This window comes from Podarcis cretensis, assembly GCF_951804945.1.
Source record: "Podarcis cretensis genome assembly, chromosome: 5".
NCBI classification, from domain to species: domain Eukaryota; kingdom Metazoa; phylum Chordata; class Lepidosauria; order Squamata; family Lacertidae; genus Podarcis; species Podarcis cretensis.
This window is the reverse complement of record NC_137174.1, coordinates 20,001,623-20,026,700: the sequence shown is the minus strand read 5'-3', so window position 1 is coordinate 20,026,700 and position 25,078 is coordinate 20,001,623. Positions and strand designations below refer to the sequence as shown.

The window sequence follows — 25,078 nt, the reverse complement described above, 5'->3', positions numbered from 1 at the left end:
CCCTTCTCCTTGTGCCCCCCATCTTTCCCAACATCAGGGTCTTTTCCAGGGAGTCTTCTCTTCTCATGAGGTGGCCAAAGTATTGAAGCCTCAGCTTCACGATCTGTCCTTCCAGTGAGCACTCAAGGCTGATTTCCTTCAGAATGGATAGATTTGATCTTCTTGCAGTCCATGGGACTCTCAAGAGTCTCCTCCAGCACCATAATTCAAAAGCATCAATTCTTCAGCGATCAGCCTTCTTTATGGTCCAGCTCTCACTTCCATACATCACTACTGGGAAAACCATAGCTTTTACTCTACAGACCTTTGTTGGCAAGGTGATGTCTCTGCTTTTTAAGATGCTGTCTAGGTTTGTCATTGCTTTTCTCCCAAGAAGCAGGCATCTTAGATTCATGCTAAAGACCAAGCACATTTGACCCCCAAGGGGTCTTCTACAGTAATCAATGAATGTCTAGCACACAATGTTGTCAGAAGTTAGTCATTTGGCTGAGATAGAGCGATAAGGTGAGCTTGACCAATCATGGCTTTAGGATTATTATGCAAACATGATAAAGATGGTGATGAATAAGCTGATATGAAAAGGCTGTATTTTTCTACTAGTACCTAATCGTGTGTGTACCGTACTTTTCTGTATTTATTTTTTTTACTATAAAATAATGTTCAAAATCAGGGGTCGTCTTATACACAGATAGTGCAGAGAGGGGCAGGTGATTAGCTGCAGCCGCGAGCAGGAGCTTGTCAGCGGCGATTGGGTGGGTTATTGGTGGCTGTGGCCAGGGCTGCTGTGGATTGGCTACTGCAGCAGCAATTGGGTGTGCGCTTGCTGGCTGCTGCTGGTGAGTGGGCAGATACTTTGTGGCTTCTGTGACGAGTGCGATTGTCAGTCTGGTGAGTTATTTTCAGCATTCCCTCCCAAGAAAAGCTCAACAACTCTGGCCCATCTCCCCTCATTTTCTTAAATTGGAGTCCCCCAAAATAGGGGCCGTCTTATACATAGGGGCATGTTATACATGGAAAAATACGGTATATAGATACATACCCAATCGTGCGTATGTAGGTATGTATTAGGGCGTCTTCCAGATTTCTGATTATCAATATCAGCTATCTATGTAAAGCTGAACTCAGGGACCGCTAACACACTTCTTTGTCTGTGCACAGCCCATAGCATGAACAGATGTTTGTACAGGAGGACAGGGTTCTTGTGCCCCAGCATGTGTAAAGTGCGAATCCTAGCTTGTCATTACAGGGTAAGAAAAATGTACTTGCTGAAAATCTCTTTACTACGCAACCATTAAAGAGAAAGAAGCCCTGCCTTCCTTTGCAGCTGGTCACCACCAATGCCAAACACCAGCTTCTAGACTGGAGGAAACTCTGGCTTTCTGAACTCCCATTGGCTAACTCACGCAGCAGTCAGAAATTATGAGAGTTAGAGTCCAATAGCATCCAGAGAGCTACAGGTGCTGCTCTCCCAGCTGCTAGGGCCTGGTTGCTCGGCACTTTTCCCACATGCAGCTACTACCACAGGGGTGACTCTCCCCACAATCTCCCCTTCTCCTCGCAGGCACCTTTCCAACAGAAGTGGAACAAGGAGTGACTCTTGAGCCAGACGCTGTCAGCCTGACCTACCTCACAGGGTTGTTTGTTGATTAGGCGTATTTATAGCCTGCCCTTCATCATAATACATCCCAGCACGGGATATAGTGTTGCAGGATAAAATGGGCACAGAGAGAACCATATATCTGCATTGCAGGTATATGTAAATAAGAAGAACGAGGTAAGCAGCTGTGGTACACCTGCTTTCCTTTTGCTCAGCATCCTTTAAAGGATGGCAGGGGGTTGGACTCGATGGCCCTTGTGGTCTCTTCCAACTCTATGTTTCTATAAAGGAGCTGGGGCTGCCAACTCCATTTCACAGGTCCTGCTTCTGTACCTTTAACAGCAACCTGCCATTTTTCTGGCCCCCAGCTGCACCATAATAAGAGCAGCAACTGCCAAGATTCTCTCTTCTACTCAACTCTTGAAGGTATAGAAACCCTCCCAGGAACCTAGTACCTATAACTCCACATTAGCTCCCCCTGAAAATATCTACTATATACGTTTCCGAGCACAATTCAAAGTGTTGGTGCTGACCTTTAAAGCCCTAAACGGCCTCAGTCCTGTATACCTGAAGGAGCGTCTCCACACATCCCCATCGTTCTGCCTGGACACTGAGATCCAGGGCCGAGGGCCTTCGGGTGGTTCCCTCATTGCGAGAAGTGAGGTTACAGGGAACCAGACAGAGGGCCTTCTTGGTAGTGGTGCCCGCCTTGTGTAACGCCCTCCCTTCAGATGTGAAGGAAATAAGCAGCTATCCTATCTTTAAAGGACATCTGAAGGCAGCCCTGTTTAGGGAAGTTTTTAATATTTAATGCTGTACTGTACTGTTTTTAACACTTGATTGGAAGCCGCCCAGAGTGGCTGGTGAAACTCAGCCAGATGGGTGGGGTATAAATAATAAATTATTATTATAAATATATATGTGTGTCTGGGGTGGGGTGTGTGTTATACAGCGTGTATCAGATTTATCAGCATTCATTTTCTCTCTTTTGCAACTGAAGGGTATGTATACTTTTTTGCCATTTTATGATCTTTGCAAACAAAATATGAATTTGTTGTTACTGATATCCAGTAGAATTGAGGGATTGGGGTGGCAGTTGCTTAGCAACCATGTCCCCACTCTCTCAACACTTAACCATATAGAATAAAAACACTGGCTATCACATTAGGGTGATAGTCCCTGTGCCTGCTGTCATCTTGAAGGTATTACTGAATCTCACATTTTGCTCAAACCTCTTATTCACATGATTTCACTAGTTTCTCAGAATAGTCCATATTAGGACTAAAGATACGAAGGAATGCTTTTGCTTTCCAGGCTATTATTGTGCCAAAAATCTGTGGCATTATTTTGAATTGAATACTTCTCTTGAGTTGCTCTTTAAAAACACCAGTGTGCTTTACCGGTATTATTATACTTGGAATCATGTGTGGGAAGATAATGCTTATTTAAACAGACAGACTCATAAAACTAAGAGAGGGTATAGAAAGGATGAAAATGGCTTTAAAATGTGCTGCAGAACAAACTCTGCCATTTGACTATTGAAGGCACATGAGCACTCTTGGGCAAAGTCTTCTCTGGTAAGCATTGTCAGTTTCCTTTCTGTAAAATGGGTTCTGTTGTGCTTTGTAAAGGCAAGCATGTGTTTTTGCATCTGGGGCTCCGCCTCAACCTCTGTCTTGCACTCATTTCCTTGGGGAGTGATTTCTCCTTTATGAAAAGGCAGGTCAGATCAGCAGCCATTTTGTTAATGTGCAGCCACCGCACCCCTCCAATGACAACCATTTTGTGGTAGTGCCAACTAGTTTTTCCAGACTTCTAAATGTGGCCCCCCAAAAGATTGAAAACCCTTGCCATAGTGCTTTTTGTTTTAATGTGCTTTACCTGAGACTGCTGTTGAAGACTATACAAAAATGTCAGCCTGTTTATGGCATAGCTTTTGACTAATGCTGCTGCTCAAATGGAAAATAACACACACTTTTTGAGGTAGCTCTGCTGATACACAACTGGTATTGGGGTTAAATTGAAAGGACTCCGCTCTTCTTGGACACTGGGCCCCCCAAAAGGGCTTGATCCCAGGAGCTCGTGCTCCTGGGGACCACCATGCAAAATTGGGTTATGAGCCCTTTCGAAGTGTCTGAATGTGTAGTGAACAAACGATTTTCCAAAATATCTTGCAAATTAATGACACTTTCTGCTGCCAAATGCATTTTGAACATAGTCTTCTTCAGTGGCATGGAACATACAGTATCTCAATTTTGTTTACATCCCTGTTTAAAGATCCCTGAGCTATTGTGTATTCTGGATCCATTCTGAAGCAGTAAACAATCTCCACCACTGAAGAAGACTGTATGGCAATAATTGCAGCTGTATTTTAAATTGTCGGGTTGTTGTTATTGTTGTTGTTTAAAAACACCCAGTCCCTATTTTTTACATGTTGTTTTTGTTGTTGGGCTCCAGCTCCCACCAGCCCCAGGCAGTACAGTGGTACCTCGGGTTACATACGCTTCAGGTTACATACGCTTCAGGTTACAGACTCCGCTAACCCAGAAATAGTACTTTGGGTTAAGAACTTTGCTTCAGGATGAGAACAGAAATCGTGCTCAAGCAGCGCGGCGGCAGCAGGAGGCCCCATTAGCTAAAGTGGTGCTTCAGGTTAAGAACAGTTTCAGGTTAAGAACAGACCCCCAGAACCAATTAAGTACTTAACCCGAGGTACCACTGTATAGCCATTGATTAGAGATGTTGAGACTTGTAGGGCATCTAGAGGAGCACAGGTCCCGTCCCCCACCCCACCCCTTATTAGCCTAAGCAACCCCTCTGGGCTGATGTTCAAGTAAACTGTGGCCATTCCTATGGATGCTGCCCTGAGACCTCCTTGGAGAAAGGGTGGGGTAAAAGTACAACAGTAATAAATTAATACAGCAGTTGATAAACCATTTTAGTGAAATGTAGTGGCCAAGAGATTGTTTCGTACGCAAGAGATCCCAGGTTCCGTCCCCAGCATTTCCAGGGGGAAGTGGGAAAGACGCCACCTAGAGACCCTTGAGATTTTATTCAGGTAGAGCCATCGTTTTTCATGTGTTTATTTCAGCTCATAGTAAAAACAGTCAATCATCCTGTGTCTTTGCCCCGCCCAGACCCCGGGACTATATATACCTTATTTACACCATCAGTCACGCCTGATAGGCTGATTCAAACTCCTCTACTGGAGCCAGATTGGACAGCTCCTACTGGCCAATCAAGTTGCTGCATTCTAGAATCCTACCTGCCTATTGTTCTGGGATTCAAGCTCAAGATGTAACGGATTTGCTTCTAGTCAGTGTAGAGTGGGGGACCCCCAGTCTGCAGGTCAGTCTTGTCTCATGATACTACTTTCACCAAACCACACCCAATTGTCAATCAGCTTGTGCAACTCATGACATCAGCTGATGGGAAAGACAAAAGAGCACAATTCTCTTGATTTTGTGTTCGCTGTGCATGTCTGTTCACAGCAGGGAACAGGCACGTGCAGCCAAATGATCAGGATTTGACCCCCCCTCCCCATTTGTCAGCTGATGTGTGGGGGTCCTAAATACCCTTTGAGGGCGTTGGCTGTGAGAAGGACTTCTCCTTTGCACAGCCAATACTTGAAAAATGCAGCGTTCTTTCACTCCCCCCACCCCCAAACAGTCAATGAGTAGGGGAAGAAGTGCTCTGTCACATGGGCATATTTGGGGGGAACAGGGGGGCAGCTGCCCCTTAAATCAAGTAAATAAATGAGAATATTTAACTAAAAGTAGAAAATGTACAAAGGTTTTGAGAGATTTTTCTGAGCAGTTGGGGTCAAAAGAAAGTAATTTAACAGAGTTGCTGAGACATTTCATTCCAAATCTGCTAGATGGAGCCAGACAGAGGATGATGACAGGTAGGTGTCCTGCCCCCCCCCCACATAAGTCCTGGATACGCCCATGTTTTGCCAGTACTATGCTTTGGGCTTTCCAAAGCGGGAAGCGTAAGGCAGGCATTTCCCCTTGTGCTGCAGTTCCCAAGCACCTGATAGCCAGCTAGCTTTCAAAATCCCTTGTGTGGAAACCCACACAAGGGATTTGAGCAGGTTAATTGTCCCACCCACCGTCAGTGTTGGCCCCCAGGGTGGAATCTGGCCTCTGAAGCCCAAAAGGTTTCCCATCTCTGTTGTGGACAATGCTGGGTGTGATAAATTATTTGTCTGACGTGGTATAAAGCCTATTTCCTATGCCTCTGATTTACCTATGTTTCTGAGGGGAATCTTAAATTTGTGAGTACATGTAAATACTGGAACTATGGTAACCTGCGCTGAGCTTTCAAGACAGAGTGGAATTCTTAAAGAAATCTAATCAAACAAGTAATAATAGGCCTGACTGGTGAACCCCACTTTGTCCTCTCCTGCAGAGTGATTAAAAACTATGCATACAGAAATCCAAGGCAGCTGCTTTGTGCTTGATCCAACTGGTTGTATTCAGTGGAGCTCTTTTTCTGCACATTCCATTCGTGTTCCATATAAGTAAATAAACTCTTACACGCCCCACCTTTTGCTTCAGCAGATTTGGCCTAGAATGAGCTTCCCTGGGTGACTGGTCCCTATGTGGAGTTTAAAGGGTGGCTTGGATGGGGGTGGGGAGAAAGGAAGGCGAGGACCGCCTAAGAAACTTGGCTCAGCAGCCAGAGACTATTTCCTCCCAATTCTCCGGCTGCCAATCCAAACTGTTCTGCAGAGGGCCAGTGCATACTGGGGAGAGAGGCTGCTTATTTCTCTTCATCTGCTGGACCAGGAGAGATTCCTCCGGACGGAGCCTCTGAAACTATGCTTTGCATTTGGCCTCTGCTTTTTATTTTAATGCTGAATGGACAAGGATTGGGTAAGTCTTTCAAAACTGGCAGCTTGTAGAAGCATTATCTGCTCGAGGGAAGAGCAGCCATCGGAAGCAAATCGATAGAGATGGATAGAAATACAATGTGCTCATTCTTGGTTCAAAACAGCCAGTGGGATGTTTTAACTTCTGAAGTTCACATAAGGAAAGCCCTATATAATAAGCGTGACCTCTGTGCAATTGGAGATCGTGTTTTATAGACGCAAACTATAAACTTTTACAGGGCTCAAAAATATGCAGTACTTGTCAGGCTTTGCCAAAAGTCAGAGTAATATCACCAAAATGGTATGCAGGTTCAAGTGCGATTTACCTTTGTCAGTCAGTCATATGGCACTCTGAACAGCATTCAGTTTTGGAGAGCTTAAGAATTATATTGCTGTGAGAACTTCGGTGTTTCAAGAAGCTAGTAATGAAGATGCTTGTTAGCCTACCTCTAAAGCTTTTCCTTGGTTAATAGAGCTGTGTTTGCCACTCTTTGTTTTATTGGACTGTGTAGCAGGGGAAATGGTTTGCACGATGCTGGATTTTTGACTTTTAGCATGTAGAAATGTTTTAAAGATACCGTTGTGTCACACACTGCCATTCTTGAATAAGGGTGCAATCTAGCGAAGGCAAACAATATGAAGGCTGCAGCTCTATGCATACGTACTTCTGAGTCTAATTGAATTTATTGGGTCCCACTTCTGAATTAATTTGCATAGGATTTGACTAAAATTTATTTCACTAGAAGAAAATTTTGCCAGTGTTTAACTGTCTCACTGAAATGAACAGGGTATAAAAATCCTTGCTAGACATTGCTTTAAATCTGCAAAGATTTTTGTTTTTGCCATGGGGTAGACTTTCATGCTTCTCTTACACTGTCTCCATTGGGTACATTTACCCCTCCCCCTTATACTTTCTGTTCTTTCGGTATTGCATAGAAATGCTAAAGGGCTGCGTAGACAGGTTGTTTTTGTGGCATTTCTTCAAGCATTATGGTAATTACTTTTATCCAGGTATATAGATGCTGCCTGCCAGCCTATATCACAGTAAACAGGCTGCAAATCCCACTTGTAGATCCTCACTTCCCTCTTGTGAGTTTGCTTTAGTCATTATGTAGAAGCAGTGAGTAATAAGCTATAAGTCAGGACAATTCCTGCCTCTGTTCTCAATTGCCAGATCAAGCCACTGTCTCTCAGCCTTGGCCTCAGATCTGCAGTACGGGAATAATAAAAAAAAATGTAGAACTACCTTACAGGGCTGTTATAAGAATTACTGAGGTAAACCTTTGAGCACTTGTGGAAAATGCCATGGAACTCATCCAACTTGCAGGCAGTTGATTGGCAAGCAGCACTAAATGCAGACGCAGTTGCAAAATAAGACCTTTCACTTGAAATACATTCAAGTTGGGACTTTTCTTGTTGATTTGGATCCCCCCCCCCCCACTTTCCTCATTTGGATCTGCTTTAGTTGTACTACCTTCTTGAGTTGCTTTGTGCCTTGAGGATGTGTACACATTACTGGTTTAAAATGCAGCCAGGCGGTTTTTCTTTCTCAGTTCGGATGAAAACTGTTTTGTGGGGAAATGCATCATAACACAGTATTTTGTAACAAATAGCAGGATAGCTGCAGGATACATATGGATGGCAGCTAGGCTAACACCCCTTGTACACAGCTTCCCAAACCTGCAGTGGGAGTGTGCTGTGGAATTGCAAACACTGCACACAATTTCTCATTCAGCAAGAAATATGCACACATAGAAACCAGCTCCTGCACACACATGCGCAGGTACCTTCGAATACCAAGTATTATTGAAGTGAAAACTGTGGCACCCACAGATAATGCACAGGAGGCAAAGAACTATGCAGCCTGTTCAACATGCCCAAGGTTTTAGAGGACTTGCATTTTTCAGACAGCAAACTCCCATAATTACACAGCAAATTATTTATTATAATTTGTTGTTCTTCTTAAGTAGCTCAGTACTAGACATCAAGGGATAAACAAACTGTGTGGTAGGAAGCCCACTAATTTAAATCGAGGTCTGTGACAATCCCATGTGAACGGTATGCATGTGTCCTGTTGTTTAGAGCAAAAGGAGCAGGCAAGTGTATGATAATGATGATGAGGTTGATGATGATGATAATTTTATTATTTATACCCCACCCATCTGGCTGGGCCCCCCCAGCTACTCTGTATGTGTTCTGGAGGTGGTGGGCAGATGGTAAACCTTCCCCATCTTTATGGCTTATGTCCCTTCAACCTGTTCCCACAAGCACTTTTAACCTTCATAAGGCTTAGATGCCAAGCTGGGAGTGAGAGGGAGGGGAGGTCATGGGCAGGTGCAGAAGATTTCGTGCCCAACACCTGTGCTCTCCTTTTACTCTAGAAAACAACAATGGTCATCTGCCCCCTATTATATGCATGTTTGGGATATACAGGGATACCTGGGTTCACCATCACCTCTAGTTTTGTCCTGAGGGGAATCTCCAAAGCATTTTGCGATGGGCTCTGCAGATTAAAAAAACCAATCAACCTCAAATCACATCAGTGCACATGCAAACTCTCAGATGTGCCTAAAACAGCTTTATCAGCGGTTGCTATTTCTTTCTGGCAGCTGCAAACTTCTAATGTTCAGTTACAGCTGAAGTTATTTCCTGAGGAGTACAAGAGAAAATATCCCTCAATCTGTGGCAAGGTTGTGGGAATAGATGGCAACTACTTTTACCTAAAAGTAATAAAAATATAATATGGGCACAAGTGTGAAAGGTTTTACACAAGATGCAGAAGCTTACCATGTCTGCTACAGTTTTAATTAAGACACCATAGCTCAACCGAACTCCGCAGTTGGCAGAGAAAACTACACTCTTTCATCTTTTCACATAAAAAACCAAGAATAAGCCCCAAATACCTGCACCTCCCCACCTCAGAAGGAGGATGGGGAATCCCCAACATAGAAGCATATTACATTGCCAACCAAATACGCCATATAATCCCATATATACTAGTTGTTGTTGTTGTTTAGTCGTTTAGTCGTGTCCGACTCTTCGTGACCCCATGGACCAGAGCACGCCAGGCACTCCTGTCTTCCACTGCCTCCCGCAGTTTGGTCAGACTCATGTTTGTAGCTTCGAGAACACTGTCCAACCATCTTGTCCTCTGTCGTCCCCTTCTCCTTGTGCCCTCCATCTTTCCCAACATCAGGGTATTTTCCAGGGAGTCTTCTCTTCTCATGAGGTGGCCAAAGTATTGAAGCCTCAGCTTCACGATCTGTCCTTCCAGTGAGCACTCAGGGCTGATTTCCTTAAGAATGGATACGTTTGATCTTCTTGCGGTCCATGGGACTCTCAAGAGTCTCCTCCAGCACCATAATTCAAAAGCATCAATTCTTCGGCGATCAGCCTTCTTGATGGTCCAGCTCTCACTTCCATACATCACTACTGGGAAAACCATGGCTTTAACTATACGGACCTTTGTTGGCAAGGTGATGTCTCTGCTTTTTAAGACGCTGTCTAGGTTTGCCATCGCCTTTCTCCCAAGGAGCAGGCGTCTTTTAATTTCGTGACTGCTGTCACCATCTGCAGTGATCATGGAGCCCAAGAAAGTAAAATCTCTCACTGCCTCCATTTCTTCCCCTTCTATTTGCCAGGAGGTGATGGGACCAGTGGCCATGATCTTCGTTTTTTTGATGTTGAGCTTCAGACCATATTTTGCGCTCTCCTCTTTCACCCTCATTAAAAGGTTCTTTAATTCCTCCTCACTTTCTGCCATCAAGGTTGTGTCATCTGCATATCTGAGGTTGTTGATATTTCTTCCGGCAATCTTAATTCCGGCTTGGGATTCATCCAGCCCTGCCTTTCGCATGATGAATTCTGCATATAAGTTAAATAAGCAGGGAGACAATATGCAGCCTTGCCGTACTCCTTTCCCAATTTTGAACCAATCAGTTGTTCCATATCCAGTTCTAACTGTAGCTTCTTGTCCCACATAGAGATTTCTCAGGAGACAGATGAGGTGATCAGGCACTCCCATTTCTTTAAGAACTTGCCATAGTTTGCTGTGGTCGACACAGTCAAAGGCTTTTGCATAGTCAATGAAGCAGAAGTAGATGTGTTTCTGGAACTCTCTAGCTTTCTCCATAATCCAGCGCATATACTAGAAGATGAGACAAAACAATGGGTACACCTAGAGAGGGACACAATTGAAAATACCTGCACCAAAACATACCCACTCCTCCCAAACAAACTAAAGAAAATTCCCACAACACTCAACAGGTACCCACAGACCATGCTCAAAGCATGGAAAACACAAATAGGCAAACTATCCCCAACCCCATCCCCACTAATCCCCCTGGCGTACCACCCATTATTCCACCATGCAGCACAAAACCTCCAGATAAAAACCTGGCAAACCAAAGGCTTATATCGCCTAATAGACTTTTATAAAAATAACAAACCCTTGTCAACACAAGAAATACAAGACAAACTAGAAGACACCCAAATGCCCTGGTTAACACAACACCAACTACATGCCCTCTTAAACATCCCAACAGTAAAATCAGCAGCAACTAGGCCCCTGACAACCTTCAAAAACCTCCTCCTAACAACAAAGGGAAACGGTAAAGGGATGGTATCCGCAATATACAAAATACTACTCCAAAACCCCGCAAATCCTCTAGACGCAATCAAAAAACAATGGGAGAATGACATAGGCTATGAGATTAACCCCACTCAATGGACCAGAATGTGGTCTAAACCCCCCTTTAAATCCTTATCAATGAAAAGAAAAGAACTCACACTGAAACTCACCTACAGGTGGTACCTAACACCAAGGAAACTAGCGCTAATACACCCAGGAACCTCACCAAAATGCTGGAGAGGGTGCACCTCCACAGGCACATACCTCCACATGTGGTGGGAGTGTCCCAAAATCCAACTATTCTGGACAACAGCCATACGAGAAATATGTAAAATAACTAAGCAAGTATTAGACTTCACCCCAAAATTGGCCCTACTTAACATCTTCCAAGACAACAATGCCCATTTACACCACAAAGAACTCATAACCTACTAGAAAAATTAACTAATAAACTGAAACTGACACGGGGACAAACAGAAGAAGACACCTTCACCCCGGTATGGCTCCCCTTTATCACATACACAGCCCAACAGGACAATGACAAAAATCCACCAACAGCATACAAATCAATATGGCTAACCTGATCCAAAACACCCACCCACCTCACTCACACACGAAAACAAAGATCACCACAGCCAATCACAAACAAACAATCACACCCTAGGCCAACCCCAACCTCTCTCACCACCAAAGGAACACAAGTGAACAACACAAGCAACGCTGACACCAAACTCTACATACATTAAGCATAATAGAAACACCGCCACCCGACCCCACCCCCATCCATCTCCCCTCCTTCCACCCCCTTTCTTTTTTTTCTTTCTTTTTTCTTCTCCCCCTAATGCTTCAACAAATGAAACGGATTTGTAAAAATGTTACATGGGGAAAAAATACGAGGCATTACACTTACCTCTGTAAAACAAGAAAATCCTTAATAAAATATTTTTTAAAAAATTAAAAAAAAATTAATACCCCATAGCTCTGAACAGTCCTCTAGTGAAATGTATAAGTGAGTCTGGAACAGCCAAACCAACATCATTGTGGCCATAACACATTTGTTAGTGTTTAAGGCACCACAAGACCCTTGGTTGTGTTTGCTGTAAGAGACTTAACACTGCTACCCCTCAGAAATATCTGCAACATTTTTTTTTAAAAAAAAACACCAATCCTAAATTTTATATTCCCATCACAGCCCACAAAACTGTGGTCTGCAGTGGTTTGGGCTCCATTATTAGAATGCAAATATCACAATTAGGATTTTATCCCTACAGTAACTTCATGGGCTTGAAGTGATTCTGATTTTATGAGATGGAGTTGGGGGCAAGTTTTCACAATGGCAAACACAAATCAAGTAAATACATATTGATGAAGTTTGTTTCGTTCTGGTTCGGTTTTAGCTTTCGTTGTTTGAGATTGCTGTTTTTTATGGTTAATTGGGAGATTTTATGGGATAGCAACTGAAAGGTGTAGCCAGCTGGGGGAGAAACTTTGGATCCAAAAGGCAGAGTACAAATGAATACCCTCCAACATTCCTCAGATGAAAATAGGGACTTTTCCCACTAGACACTCCCAGTGTTGTGTTTCTCTCCCCCGCCGCAGAGTATTTCCTATCGGAAGAAGGGCAGGTGCCAATACAACTATGTCAACAAGACACTCCATCATCCTGAGAAAACCCCTTGACCCTTCTTTTATTTTATTCTTTGGTAGATTTACACAAAGAAAAACAGACCCCTATAAGTAAATTTTGGAAAGGGGCACACTTAGATGCAAACACACAAAGTATTATTATTTTTAAAATCAAGACTTTCTTCCCTCCCAGGGCAGCCCTGCCCTTTGCCTGCCCCTCAGAGAGCTTACACGTCACACAGGGCGGGGCATGGCAGGGGCAGCAGCCGCTACAAGCTCCCCAAGGGAGGAGGCTGGCATCACTGGCCATGGAGAGGCCACAGGATGCTCCTGGCAGCCACTGTCACTGCTCGGTATAAGCCCTGGCTCATCCTCCGCTCCAGGCTCAGCTATGGCGGCACTGGCAGGGTAAACAAGGACATTCCAGGATCCAATCAGAAGCCAAGGTGACTTTTGTAATTCCGGGACTGTCCCTGGAAAATTGGGACACTTGGAGGGTATGGACTATTCCAGGGAGCTCAGATCTTACAGGCTTGTCGGAATTATAACTCCAAAGTAATATATGTAAGGTACTTTGAACACTCTGAAGAACTCTTATTGGTGCTAAGTATCACCATAATCACACAGACACATAACTCCATCTACCACTGAAGAGCAATTGAAAATGCTCTTAGTCCTCTCAGAAATATTTATCTTCTTCCCAAGCGCAAGGAAGGATAGCCAAAGCAAGCACAGAATTAAGCCAAGTGAGTTCTTATTTCCCTGACGTAATATTTTGGACAGAGGGGACATTGTCAAGTAAACGAAACCGAGTAGGACAAAAACACCCAGGCAAAAATCACCTCGGCTCTATGGATCTTTTGTTTGACCTCATGATATAAGAGAGACATGCGTTCAGGTCCCTATATTTTCCAAGGAACCTGTTTCACGTTGCTTTGCTAGAGGAGGAATCTTTGTGCATTGGAGAGGATCCCAGGGAGATGGTTGACTCAGTTTACATGGGAACGAGCCAGACCCATTGGGCCTGACAGTCATACTGTGTTAACTGAGAGTGCACCAGGAACAATTTGACGATTGCTGCTTTGAGGCTACATATCTAAGAAAAGAAATGGTGGGTTGTTTTTTGCGTTAATCAAAATAGGCTGTGCATAAGAAATGGTCTCTGCTGGAGAAAATGACCTCAGTATAATCAGCTCCCAGATTTCTTTCTAGAAATCAACTCTCACCCTTGGCTGCAATCCACTGTTAATAATCTTTGTTTTGTTCCATCAGAACTTGTGTTCCACCCTGCTGCTTTTATGAGGCTCTAGCTCACGCTAGAGTACAGACGATAGCAACCACAAGAAACAGCCTGAACCAAATTATTCAGGCTCATGAGGAAACTTGGCTTGTCACCATTTGCACTGGTTCTGCCCCACCATGGCTGTATTTTAGCAACAGCATAACAAACACACACAAATAGCAAGCAAAGCATTTCCTCTGGCAAGTTGGTGGTTGGATCTCCTCATAAATTTTGGCATTAGGCTGCTGACAAAGATATTGGAGGAAAGCTTGTGGTAAGGTCTCCAGGTGAGAAGGGGTGGTTTGGTGTCTAGTAGGGTTGCCATATGTCTGGAATTTCCTGGACATATCTGTGTCTGGGCAAAAATCACTAAAAATGTCCAGGAAAATCCAACTCATATTGGTAGTGTTGTTTTTGACTATGTTTCTTAAAAACAGCTCAAAAACTTCATTTTTTAAAAAAATGAATTTGCCAAAAAAGCTCAACAATTTTGGGCAAAAAACAACAACTCAACATTTCCCTATCTTTGAAGGTGTGTGTGCTGCCTCATCTTGGGATAGGTGCATTTTCTGAAGGTGGGACAAGTGCAGTCCAGCTCAAATTTACATTTAAAGAGCAATTAGTCCAATTAGTCCAATTCTGCCCCCCACCCCACAAAGCAGTGATATCCACAAACTTTAGCAAGAAAGGCTATCTGGAATGGATGGGCAGGGAAACAGAAGCAGTCCAAGGACTCTTATTTGAGATCTACTTGGATGAACCCTATACCTCCAAAGCCCTATTTCTGCCTGCTTGTTAAATGAGATTTAAGTAAGATGCAGTCCACTAAGCTTGGGCACAACATGTTAAAGTTTAGACGTTTTGTCCCAGTTTGGAGTCAGGCAAAGCGTTCTTATCTTTGTGAAGATATGAAGCCAGAAATGAGTGTTGGGCTTGTGAACTAGGCTTTCCCTGTGTGCCAGCTTTGATGCAGAGATCCTGGTTTTTTGGTGAAGGAAAGATGGAAAAGGGAGGAGCTTGCATGCCTGATGTTCATTTTCAGCTTGGTAAAACATGAATGTCACATCTGAACCAGCCTTCTGGTAGCTTTTATTTTGAAAAGACCATTTTCTACACGCCACTGGTTGTGCTCATGTGATTACTTCACTCCAAACTCTATTTCCCCCTCCACGCTGGCTGGTGCTTTATCTTGCAGAATTGTGTTTCTCTTATCTGCTGTACCCGATATATTAAAAAACAGGATTTTAAACTTGCTGAGGTTTCCCCAGCATAAGTGAAAACAGAAATATTTTAATCAGGAATAAGTCACAATAAGTCCAGGAAAGCATTCAGCAAAAAACCTCGAAGCTGCCATGCTTCTTACTCAGTGGCCCAAGAAATTCCGAGCAGATGTTGATATCACATGTGGAAATAGTTATTCTGGTTGTATCGTGCTGTGTGTGGCTCTGTGTCCTACAGCTAGGAACGTTGCCTCTTTAATTATAATAACTCACATTAATTATTATGTGGTTTGAAAGTTAATTCCAAAATAAAAATGCTGTCTGCCTTTTTCTCTCTTCTGTTTATATTGCTGAGCAAAGCAATAGTTGGCATGGTATTGTTGTTAATCCTTAGTGTTGGATTAGGGCTTGAGAGACCCATGTTCCAATCGCCACTCAGCCCAGAAACTTGCCCAATGACCTTGGGCCAGTTAATCAGGTTTCAACCTAACCTACCTATGGAGGCTAAGGCTGTTCTGAGAGAGGCAGTGCTTTTTTTCTTTAAAAAAATGTTACGGGTACTCTCATTTTGACTCAAGAAAATCACCATTTTATAGTTCAGATCGGGGAAAATAAATACAGTGGATGCTCGGGTTGCGAATGTGATCCGTGCAGGATGTACGTTCGCAACCTGCAGCTGCACATCTGTGCACGCGCGGGTTGCAATTCAGTGCTTCTGCGCATGTGCAAAGCACGATTTAGCGCTTATGCGCATGCGCGGCTGCTGAAACCTGGAAGTAACCTGTTCCGGTACTTCCGGGTTTCGGCGGTTCATAACCTGCAAAAAACACAACCTCAAGCGTCTGTAACCCAAGGAATGACTGTACAGTAAATGGACAAAAGTACAAAGATTCACAAAATGTTTAGGGGTATGCGTCCCCCAGGGGAAAAAAGCACTAGAGAGGTGAAGAGATTTCACTGGATGTAGGAAACCAGGGTCGGAATTTGAGGAGGGGAGTCATATGCCTGAGTGATAGAAGTGGTGAACGTTTTGGGCAGCCGACGTGAGATGACTGGAGACTGTTTTGCAACAAAGGATAACCAGGCAGGGAGGAAAAGGTTGTGGCAGCATGAAGTTTTAAAGCTGAAAATTTTTCAGTGTTGTGCAGGGACAAAGTATACGACAGATCTGTGGCATATGCTCTCTGGAAGTAAATTAATGGAAATAAATACTTTTTGGAAATTCCATTATTTCTCATTGAGGTGATTATACATATCAGCCACAGGCCAGAATTACCATGCCAAGTTAAAAACCTGCTGACAGCCTACATTTTCTTAAACTGGCAGCATTTGTACTTATTTTATACAGTGGCGCCCCGCAAGACGAATGCCTCGCAAGACGAAAAACTCGCTAGATGAAAGGGTTTTCCGTTTTTCGAGGCGCTTCGCAAGACGAATTTCCCTATGGGCTTGCTTCGCAAGATGAAAACGTCTTGCGAGTCTTGCGAGTTTTTCCCCTCCCCCCCTTTTTCTAAGCCGCTAATAGCCGCTTAGCCGCTAATAGCGCTAATCCGCTAAGCTGCTAATAGGGATGCTTCGCAAGACGAAAAAACCGCTAGACGAAGAGACTCGCGGAACAGATTATTTTCGTCTTGCGAGGCACCACTGTAGTAACATCTTGGGAGTTTCCTGTGTAAAGTGGCCTCTTTCATATTAAGTCAGGGAATACATTGTTGACATTTGCTGTCCCCCCACTGAAAAACATTTTCCAAAGCTCAGTGATGGTTTAGCGTTACTCACACTTTTAACCAACTTTCCTGACTTTGAGGCAAGCGAGTTCCACATAGTTTTGGTTGCACTCATCATTCTGAAATGGGTGGGACCTCCACTACAAAACTTTTAAGGTTTGATGGTTGGCCCAAATATTTGAGGAGGGCCTTTTCCCTACTCTTTAATTACATGTTGTTTTTCTTTCCATAAAGATTTAAAAAGAAATATTTGTGTTGCCATTATGAGGAGACAGCTTCCCTCATATAAAGACAATGCTAAAGGCAAAATAAAGAAACCAGTGTAAAGAATTAGCACTAATACTAATTTACTGTTGGGTAAGTCATCTTGAATTCAGTTGGCCAGAGTAAACATTCCTAGGGTCTAGCGCTAAGTGGACTGATGCGCCTAATCTCACAGCGCGCCAGTTTCTGCCTTATGTTTAACAACAACAGAATATTATTGATGTAAACAATATAAATATTACGAACACTATTAATATTTATTGAGGATCTAGTCCACAAGCTTAACATGAGTCAACAGTGTGATGCAGAAGCAAAAAAAGCTAATGCAATTCCAGGCTGCATCAACAAAAGTACAGTGGTACCTCAGGTTAAGAACTTAATTCGTTCTGGAGGTCCATTCTTAACCTGAAACTGTTCTTAACCTGAGGTACCACTTTAGCTAATGGGGCCTCCCGCCGCCGCCGCCACCGCACGATTTCTGTTCTCATCCTGAAGCAAAGTTCTTAACCCGAGATAATATTTCTGGGTTAGTGGGGTCTGTAACCTGAAGCATATGTAACCTGAAGCATATGTAACCCGAGGTAGCACTGTAGAGTTCAATTCCTTGTTCTGTTCTCTTGGTATTACATTGAAAAACCACACAGTTGTGATCTTTGGCATATTTCCCTCCACACACTAGTAAACTTTAGAAAGAAGAGGTCATCTCTGTGGTGAGTCACCCCTGATGAGCTTTGGTGCTAAAGGAGGTCCCAGTTCTTCTGAATTGTAGAACCCTTATGAGTTCAACTCTTCAGTGGATGTTCCCACACATGGGGGATTCTAAGTATTTTTGCAAAACCTAAATATAGTGTGGAATTACAAAACAAAACAAAACCTAGGAAAATTTTAATATTGCTTGCTTTCCCCCCTCTTGCAGTTGCTGCTGATCCTGTCACTGATCTCCCAGGAATTTTGGAGCAGAATGACTGGTGTGATGAACATAATACAATTCATAAGCGCTTAGATACTATCCAAGAGGTAAGGCGATCTAGCAGAGCAATGTTACAGGCCACAGTTACTCTTCCAGTCTGTTCCTTGGTACCTCTCCAAAATGGCTCACTTAAAATACCAGGGATTTCCACAAAATCTGGTTGCACAATATATGGGTCACAGTCAAAGGGACAAGAGATCTGTAATTGTGTCACATTGAAGTGGGGTGGGGAATACAACATCTTTCTTTTCATGAATCTTGCTTTAGACACTTACAAATAATATCTGAACAACTGTGCTGGGAAGGTTTGGGGGAATTAGATGTGACAGTATACCAGCAAGCAGGGCTATGGATTCATTATTACAGCTCATGCATTGTGGATGCAAATAATCCGTGATCACTTTGGGGAGTACAGTTGTACCTTGGAAGTTGAATGGAATCCGTTCTGGAAGTCTGTTTGACTTCCAAAAAGTTTGGAAACCAAAGCGCGGCTTCTGATTGGCTGCAGGAACCTCCTGCAGCCAATCAGAAGCTCTGTCAGACATTCGGCATCCAAAAAAAGTTCGAAAACCAGAACACTCACTTCTGGGTTTCGATCGTTCGAGAGCCGAAATGTAGGAGTACCAAGGCGTTCAACAACCAAGGTACGACTGTGCATGAAACCTTTGTCTCTGCAGAAATCTGATTGTCAAATGCATTCGTGCCTCAATTCTTCATCCACATGTTTTGCACACAGCACTTTTATTTTACCTCTGTTTGTATGTGTTTACAGCAACGTATAAGAACCCCTCACTGGCTGTATTTGCATGGAACTTTCAGAGGTATGAGAATGAGCTCATGCGAGCCTCAGGGTGCACTCACTCCCTCTGGTGTGGCTTTAAAGAAAGTCATTCCATTTTAACTACAGTTTACCATTGCATCTGAATCCCAAACTATAGTTAATCATAAAATGAGGGGCTTGCACATTCTTTGTATGTGAAAGGTCTCCAGGTAAGCCTAGTTAAATTCTCTTATCTGAAACCCTGCAGAATGGCTGCTAGGCCAGATTGATAACCCTGAATCAGATAGACCAATAGTCTGACTTGTTATAAGACTATGTTCTAGCATACAGTTTTTGTAAACTAAATCACTGTCTGAAGTTGGCTTGGGGTTTTGTTTTGTTTTTGGTAGATTATAATTAAGAGTAACTGCAGTTTGTGTGGGTTCGGATGAGCCACTAAGCTGCTATTAATCAAAACTCCTCTTCATCTGGGAGGGAGATTTAGGGCAGGAAATTCCACCAGATCCTTGGAAATGGGATCTGGCAGAATGTTCCCCAGCAAACAATCAGCGTGAGCCTCAAGCTAAGCGATTATAAATGTCTGTGTTGCTGGTACTTAACGCTGTCGTGCCTTAATCAGATATATAGTACAGCAAAAATAGCAAATGCTGGGCTGTGGTGTATATACTCTGCTGTGTCCTGAAGTCATAGCATTTCGCAGCGCTGGGTTTACGGCAGTTCCTTTGAACAGGTGCCAAGATGAGGGGGCGTAAAACTCTGACGCAGGGCACTTGAGAGCATGCATAGCACTGAAGGTGCCAAATTTTGTCCTCACTCAGGGCACCGAACTACCAAAGTCCACCCCTGCATTGGGGGAGGACATAAGAACTTAACCAGAAGTGATAAAAGTTTATAGATTATAAGTGCCTCCTCTTGTTTTATGTTAAAGGCATTGTACACAGAAAATAGGGAATTTGACTGTAGGCAGAATGATCACCTTCTGTAACTGGAGGAGAAGAATGACACCATTCATGAGAATGGATAATCAGAATTTGAGACATTGTGTATATATGGTTAAGTTTATAAACATGGCAAGAACCAGACAATACCAGTCAGATCGTTTTTGTGAAAAAAAGGATTGTTTTCATAGTGTATTGGAGCAACAAGGTTCAAGATTAGATAAACCTGTTTGTATTACTTGGTACTTTAGGATTTTAATGTTTTCTATATGATTTTGGTAAATTCATTTGTTTTTAGCTCACAATATCCATTTTCTTTTCTTTTTTTGGTGTTTAATATCATGTTTTTGTTTTCTTTACAACTCTATTTGCTTCTTTATTTTGTTCTGTTACAATAAAAATAATATAAATTTATACACTCAACAGACAAAAACACTTCTCCTATCAACCACACCAGAGGAAGGTGGCTTAACATTACAAGTACATGCAAACCAGGCCAGTTAATCTCATCAATTAAAAAAATAAATAAATAAACACTCTTGTCCACTAGAGGGCAGCACAAGACCAGAAATGCTAACCCTGCTCTCTACAGATCTCTCCCTGCTTGTAGTGTATCAAAGTCCTTGATGTAGGGTTGGCTTATGGCGGATGTACAGTAGCTTGCAAAGGATGAACTCCCACCTGCATCTGCATTCACTGTGGGAGTGATGAATCCAAACGGGCAAGGGGTACAATGGACTTGCAACTTACGCACATTTAACTTGTACAGCTGCAGTGCTATGTGCATGGCGGCCAGCCAGCCAGCTGAAATCAAACAAATTAAACGCATGCAAGGCGGAGAGCTTAAAAGCCCATCGTGGGAAGAACCTTTAAGCTCTCTGATTTGCTTACCGGGCTCTGGGAGGCTCTTGCGAAAGCCTCCGAAATCCATGCAAGAGCCTATTCAGTAAAACAGAGAACTTTCTTGTAGTGACTACAAGTTGTTCCCCCAGATGACCAGACAAACCATGGCTTTTTTCCTTAAAATTTTGACGTCTCTTCCAGCCTTGCTCTTGCCTTGGACCTTTGTAGATTGGACAGCTGCGATAGGGTGGTCAAACAAGCCTTATGGTTCACATGCAACATCAGGTCATAGCCCAAGACAAGATTCATAAGCCAACAAAAGTCAATGCCTTTGGACTGATAGTGGCTTGTTGGCAGTAAATCCCCACTTAGCGATGAAACTCACTGGGTGACCTAGGAGCAGTCAACGTCTCTCAGGCTAACATCCTACCTCACAGGGTTGTTGTGAGGAGAAAATGGGGAGGGGAGAACCTTGTACACCAGCTCATTGAAGGAAAATTTTGGGATATAGAGGAAACCAACCAACCATAGTTAAGCTGTTTGGCAGAGTTCGCACAAAATGCTAAGCCATAGAACCAGGCTAATTCAGGAGATGCTAATAGAAGTGGATTACCCTAAATTTCACTTTTCTTCATTAGCAGGTGGAAAAGACGGTTGATCTTCTTGACTCTGAAGTCAAGTCCCTGCTGAACACCATAAGTGAAACTGCATGGAATGTTCCTCTTGCTCCTGGAACTCCCTTGATGGATATCTTTGAAGGTATGAATCACAGAGAAATGTAGTGCATCTATTATCCAAGTGTCCACAACCGCTTGTAAATGTTGCAATTCAGTGCACAGAATGCAGTTGTACCCTGAAGATCACTTCACTCGGGGATTAATACGGTCAGCTGCTGTACCCTTCAAACTCCAAGATGTGTAACACTACTGAAATATCTGTTTCAAGTTCATTGGCTACTATTCATTGCTGACCTTCTGTAAATGAAGTAAGTAATCCTGTTCACAGAAGGGCTTTAATCTAGCAAAACCTTCACTAGTGGGGTGGGGAGAGGGGAAGTTTCCCCTCTGCAGGACCCTGTTCCTCCCTGAAATCTGCTCTGGAAAATTTGGTTACCTCTGGTTTTTTGGGGGGGCGGGAAGAGAGAATCAAGTCAAAATTGCACCCCCTGTTTTTGTTAGTGGAAGGCTAACACTGGGATGTGACCCTTCATCTGCTTTTTAACAAATACTGCCTTCTCTAGAAACCGATGGCTTGGTGGACTGCCACTACAATCTCGCTTCCTCTCTCTCATTTGCTAGATACCAGTTGAGCTTCAAGACGACAGACCAAAGGAACAGACTGTAATATCTATATACCTATATCTCCCACCTTCATAATTAACCCATATTGCACTCTTTCATAAGCTTCCAGACCAGACAGATGTCGTCAGACTTGGGATGGGGAGTATTCCATCACAAGTTCCTCTGTGTTATGATCTAATCATACTGACGCATAATACCAAAAGAAGTTTTCTTCCCACCTATCCTGAAGATTTAGAGACTCCTAAAATTGTTGTAAAAGAATCCTGTAAGGACCCCCACGGAGAAGTTAAATGTCCCAGAAGGTCCAGCCGTCTGGCGGTAAAGAAAAAGGAGCAGAAATTAGAAGAGGTACTATTGGAAGTTTTCACGGGGTACCTGGTAGTCTCCAAAAATGGGTTGGCATCTCTGGTCACAAAGAAATTTTTGTTGTTGTCAATTGATTGCTCAAATTTTAGGACGGTTAACCTGTAGCACTGGTGCCACAAGGGAAAATAAGCAACAGGTGCTTATGGCACTCCTGGAGAGTAGGGGCAGGAAAGCATGTGAGCCTGGCTGCAGCACAGTCAAATATACAGCCTTGTTCGCATGCTTCCTAGAGGCATCTAATGCTGATCATTGCTGGAAGCACCATGGTGGGAGTTTGTCTGGTCCAGCAAGACAACCAAATCTGGCAGTACTCCCCAGCTGAAACACCTTGTGAAAGCGCATTGAGTGCCTATCTACTGAGGGGCATTCTCTTAACTTCTGGACTTGTGGAACACTTGCCAAAAACTGGTTCCAAACTTCTTGAAATATCCAGGTTTGTCCAGTGTTGGAAACAGGATGCAGAGCTCAGTAGCATAGGAATGGGTTCGTTTGTAACACTCTGTCCTTGTGTCTTTGCCCAAGCCTTACCTATGAAGGGACAGGTCACCAAGGAGCCACAGTGAGCAGCCTAAGTGGAATGATTTCATGTTTTATGTAGAAGCTAGAACCCCTCTGCATATGCTTCTGAAACAGTTGCTTAAGAAACTGCCTGATGGTGCTTAAGCTCCCTAGTCTGATTTGCCTGAGACACGACCCCATTCCCCGAGGGGAGCCATCCATGGTTGAAGCTGAATATCCCAAATAAATGATGCTGTCAACATGGCAGAAATAAGAACACTGATGCAGGAGGCTTGGGTACTAATTTGGTTTATTTGTACAAATCATCTTTAAAAAAATTATATATTTGATTTTAAGGTAGAATTCTACAAAAACACGCAAAGAGAAAAAGCTTTGGCATACACTCAGATTGAAGGCATTTGGAGCCCCCCCCAAAAGACAGCTTTGGCTGGATCATGCAGCAAGTCCATCTAAGAATCAGGGAACTGAATTGGGAAAGTGAAACGTGCTGAACGCTTAAATCAATGGGGGTTTCCTTTGTGCCTATTTTTGTAAAAGAGGAGCATTTTATGTGGAATCTCCATTGATTTCTGTGTTCCTGTTTATATTCCAATAAAAAGTTTGGAGCTTGTAAAGCAGCCTTTTCTAACAATGAAGCCTTGTTCACATGTTGCTTTCAAGAGAAAAAGCTGATCCTCCGCTTATTGAAAAACGAATGAGTGGAAATTTGTTTGATTGTAGGCTGTCCCGGAGAGCTAAACTACTGGCTGAAGACATCAACAGAAAGCCAATAAGATTTTTAAGTTTTAAAAATGGCTGTGTGTGTTTGAAGTGTTGGGATTCGGCATGTGCAGAGAGATTAAGCCTTTTCCTCTCCTTATCCCAACTCTGAACAACAACAACAACAAAAACCTGTTCCATTTCATGCTGCTGTTACATCTTGGAGAAGAAAGCTCTCATTGGCAAGTATAAGCCTTAGCAGACTTAGGTTTTTGTGGGTGTGCTTTGTAACACACCATTGGTACAATAGTGCATTATGAACAGTGGTGGGTCAACCATACACTATCCCACTGTCTAAGTTGTTCTGTGATGCTTCAACAACAGCAGTCGTGCACTCCTAGCACATGAAAATGGGACAAAAATAAATGAACGTTCCTAGTAGAAAACATAGCTGTACCACATTTTTGCAGGTGCACTCTTGGAAGTGGGGTCTTGCATAACCACCAGGTTATCAGCAGGAGCACAAATCTGCAAGAATGCACAAGAAACAGGACATTCGGAGGGACCCTAATGACAAACACCCTGGCAGACTTCCTAACATCTTGGTCCTGAATTCTGCCAATGCACCACATCCCTTTTCCTTCAACTGAGGGACAATATCACAGACTTCAGGGAGATCCAGCATTCAAAACAACATAAGGCAGCATAAAAATTCTAGCCAGACTTTTACATTTCTCTTTGAACAGCAGTGAGTGAACAGGGTCTGAAAGTCTACCCAATCACTCTTCAGAACAGGATATTTTTTTTTAATTTAAGCAACAAGCATGTAAATATCAAATGCACCATGCACCACACATACAAAAAATGTTTTGTACTTTTTTTTGTAAGACACAAAGCTGTATAGAATCATTTGGCACGCACAAATAAAGGCATTTCCAAACAAAAGCTATTCATGCAACACAAGCCACTTCCATACAGTGTGTTTCCCCCTCCCCATAAGAAAGCAAAAATCTGTTTGTAAACTACAGCTATCTGGTGCAGCAGCCTCTCTCTCTATAGCAGGATTTATTTCTGTACTCATGATATATTATTCAAAGAAAGGAATAACGTGGCCCTTTAGAGAAAACTTTCTGGATATTTGGAGTTTTGACAGCATGTGTGAAATGATAGCATAAAACCAGCTGATTCTTTAAAAAAAAATAAAAATCCAGGGGACTCAACTTAGTCGTTTCCACCGCACAATTTCAGCAGGATTTTCCTGTAGTCTCCAGAAGTGTCACCCTGGTAAGAAACACAAAAAGGGAAAAAAGTGATCTTGTGCCAAAGGTTAAAGAGAACAATCATCTTTGTGTCAGAAGCCAACAGGTGAACCTCCCAGTTACACATGGCATATCCCCTGCTCATCTGAACCTACAGACAAGACTTATATACCTGGGGAGACA

General features: G+C 43.1%; 2 protein-coding genes across 5 annotated transcripts in view; one reads left to right on the top strand and one right to left on the bottom strand.

The window, feature by feature from the left end:
• Positions 1-6,284: 6,284 nt before the first annotated feature.
• PLAC9 (placenta associated 9) lies at positions 6,285-23,551 on the top strand. Of its 2 annotated transcripts, none has more exons than XM_079977055.1 (4): positions 6,285-6,474; positions 18,136-18,236; positions 21,393-21,510; positions 22,050-23,551. In XM_079977055.1, exons 1-4 carry the CDS (start codon positions 6,420-6,422, stop codon positions 22,058-22,060), a joined length of 285 nt encoding a protein of 94 aa, XP_079833181.1. In that variant the 5' UTR covers positions 6,285-6,419; the 3' UTR covers positions 22,061-23,551. The 2 variants fall into 2 exon arrangements, with proteins under 2 accessions (XP_079833181.1, XP_079833180.1); XM_079977054.1 differs by having other exon boundaries at positions 6,296-6,474; positions 21,390-21,510.
• The window catches only part of ANXA11 (annexin A11), a 39,386-nt gene continuing 37,517 nt past the window's right edge, over positions 23,210-25,078 (bottom strand). For all 3 annotated transcript variants that reach the window (XM_079977024.1, XM_079977022.1, XM_079977023.1), the window contains one exon: positions 23,210-24,917. In XM_079977024.1, the coding sequence (XP_079833150.1) occupies positions 24,858-24,917 (60 nt within the window). In that variant the 3' untranslated portion in view covers positions 23,210-24,857. The remainder of the gene's footprint in view (positions 24,918-25,078) is intronic.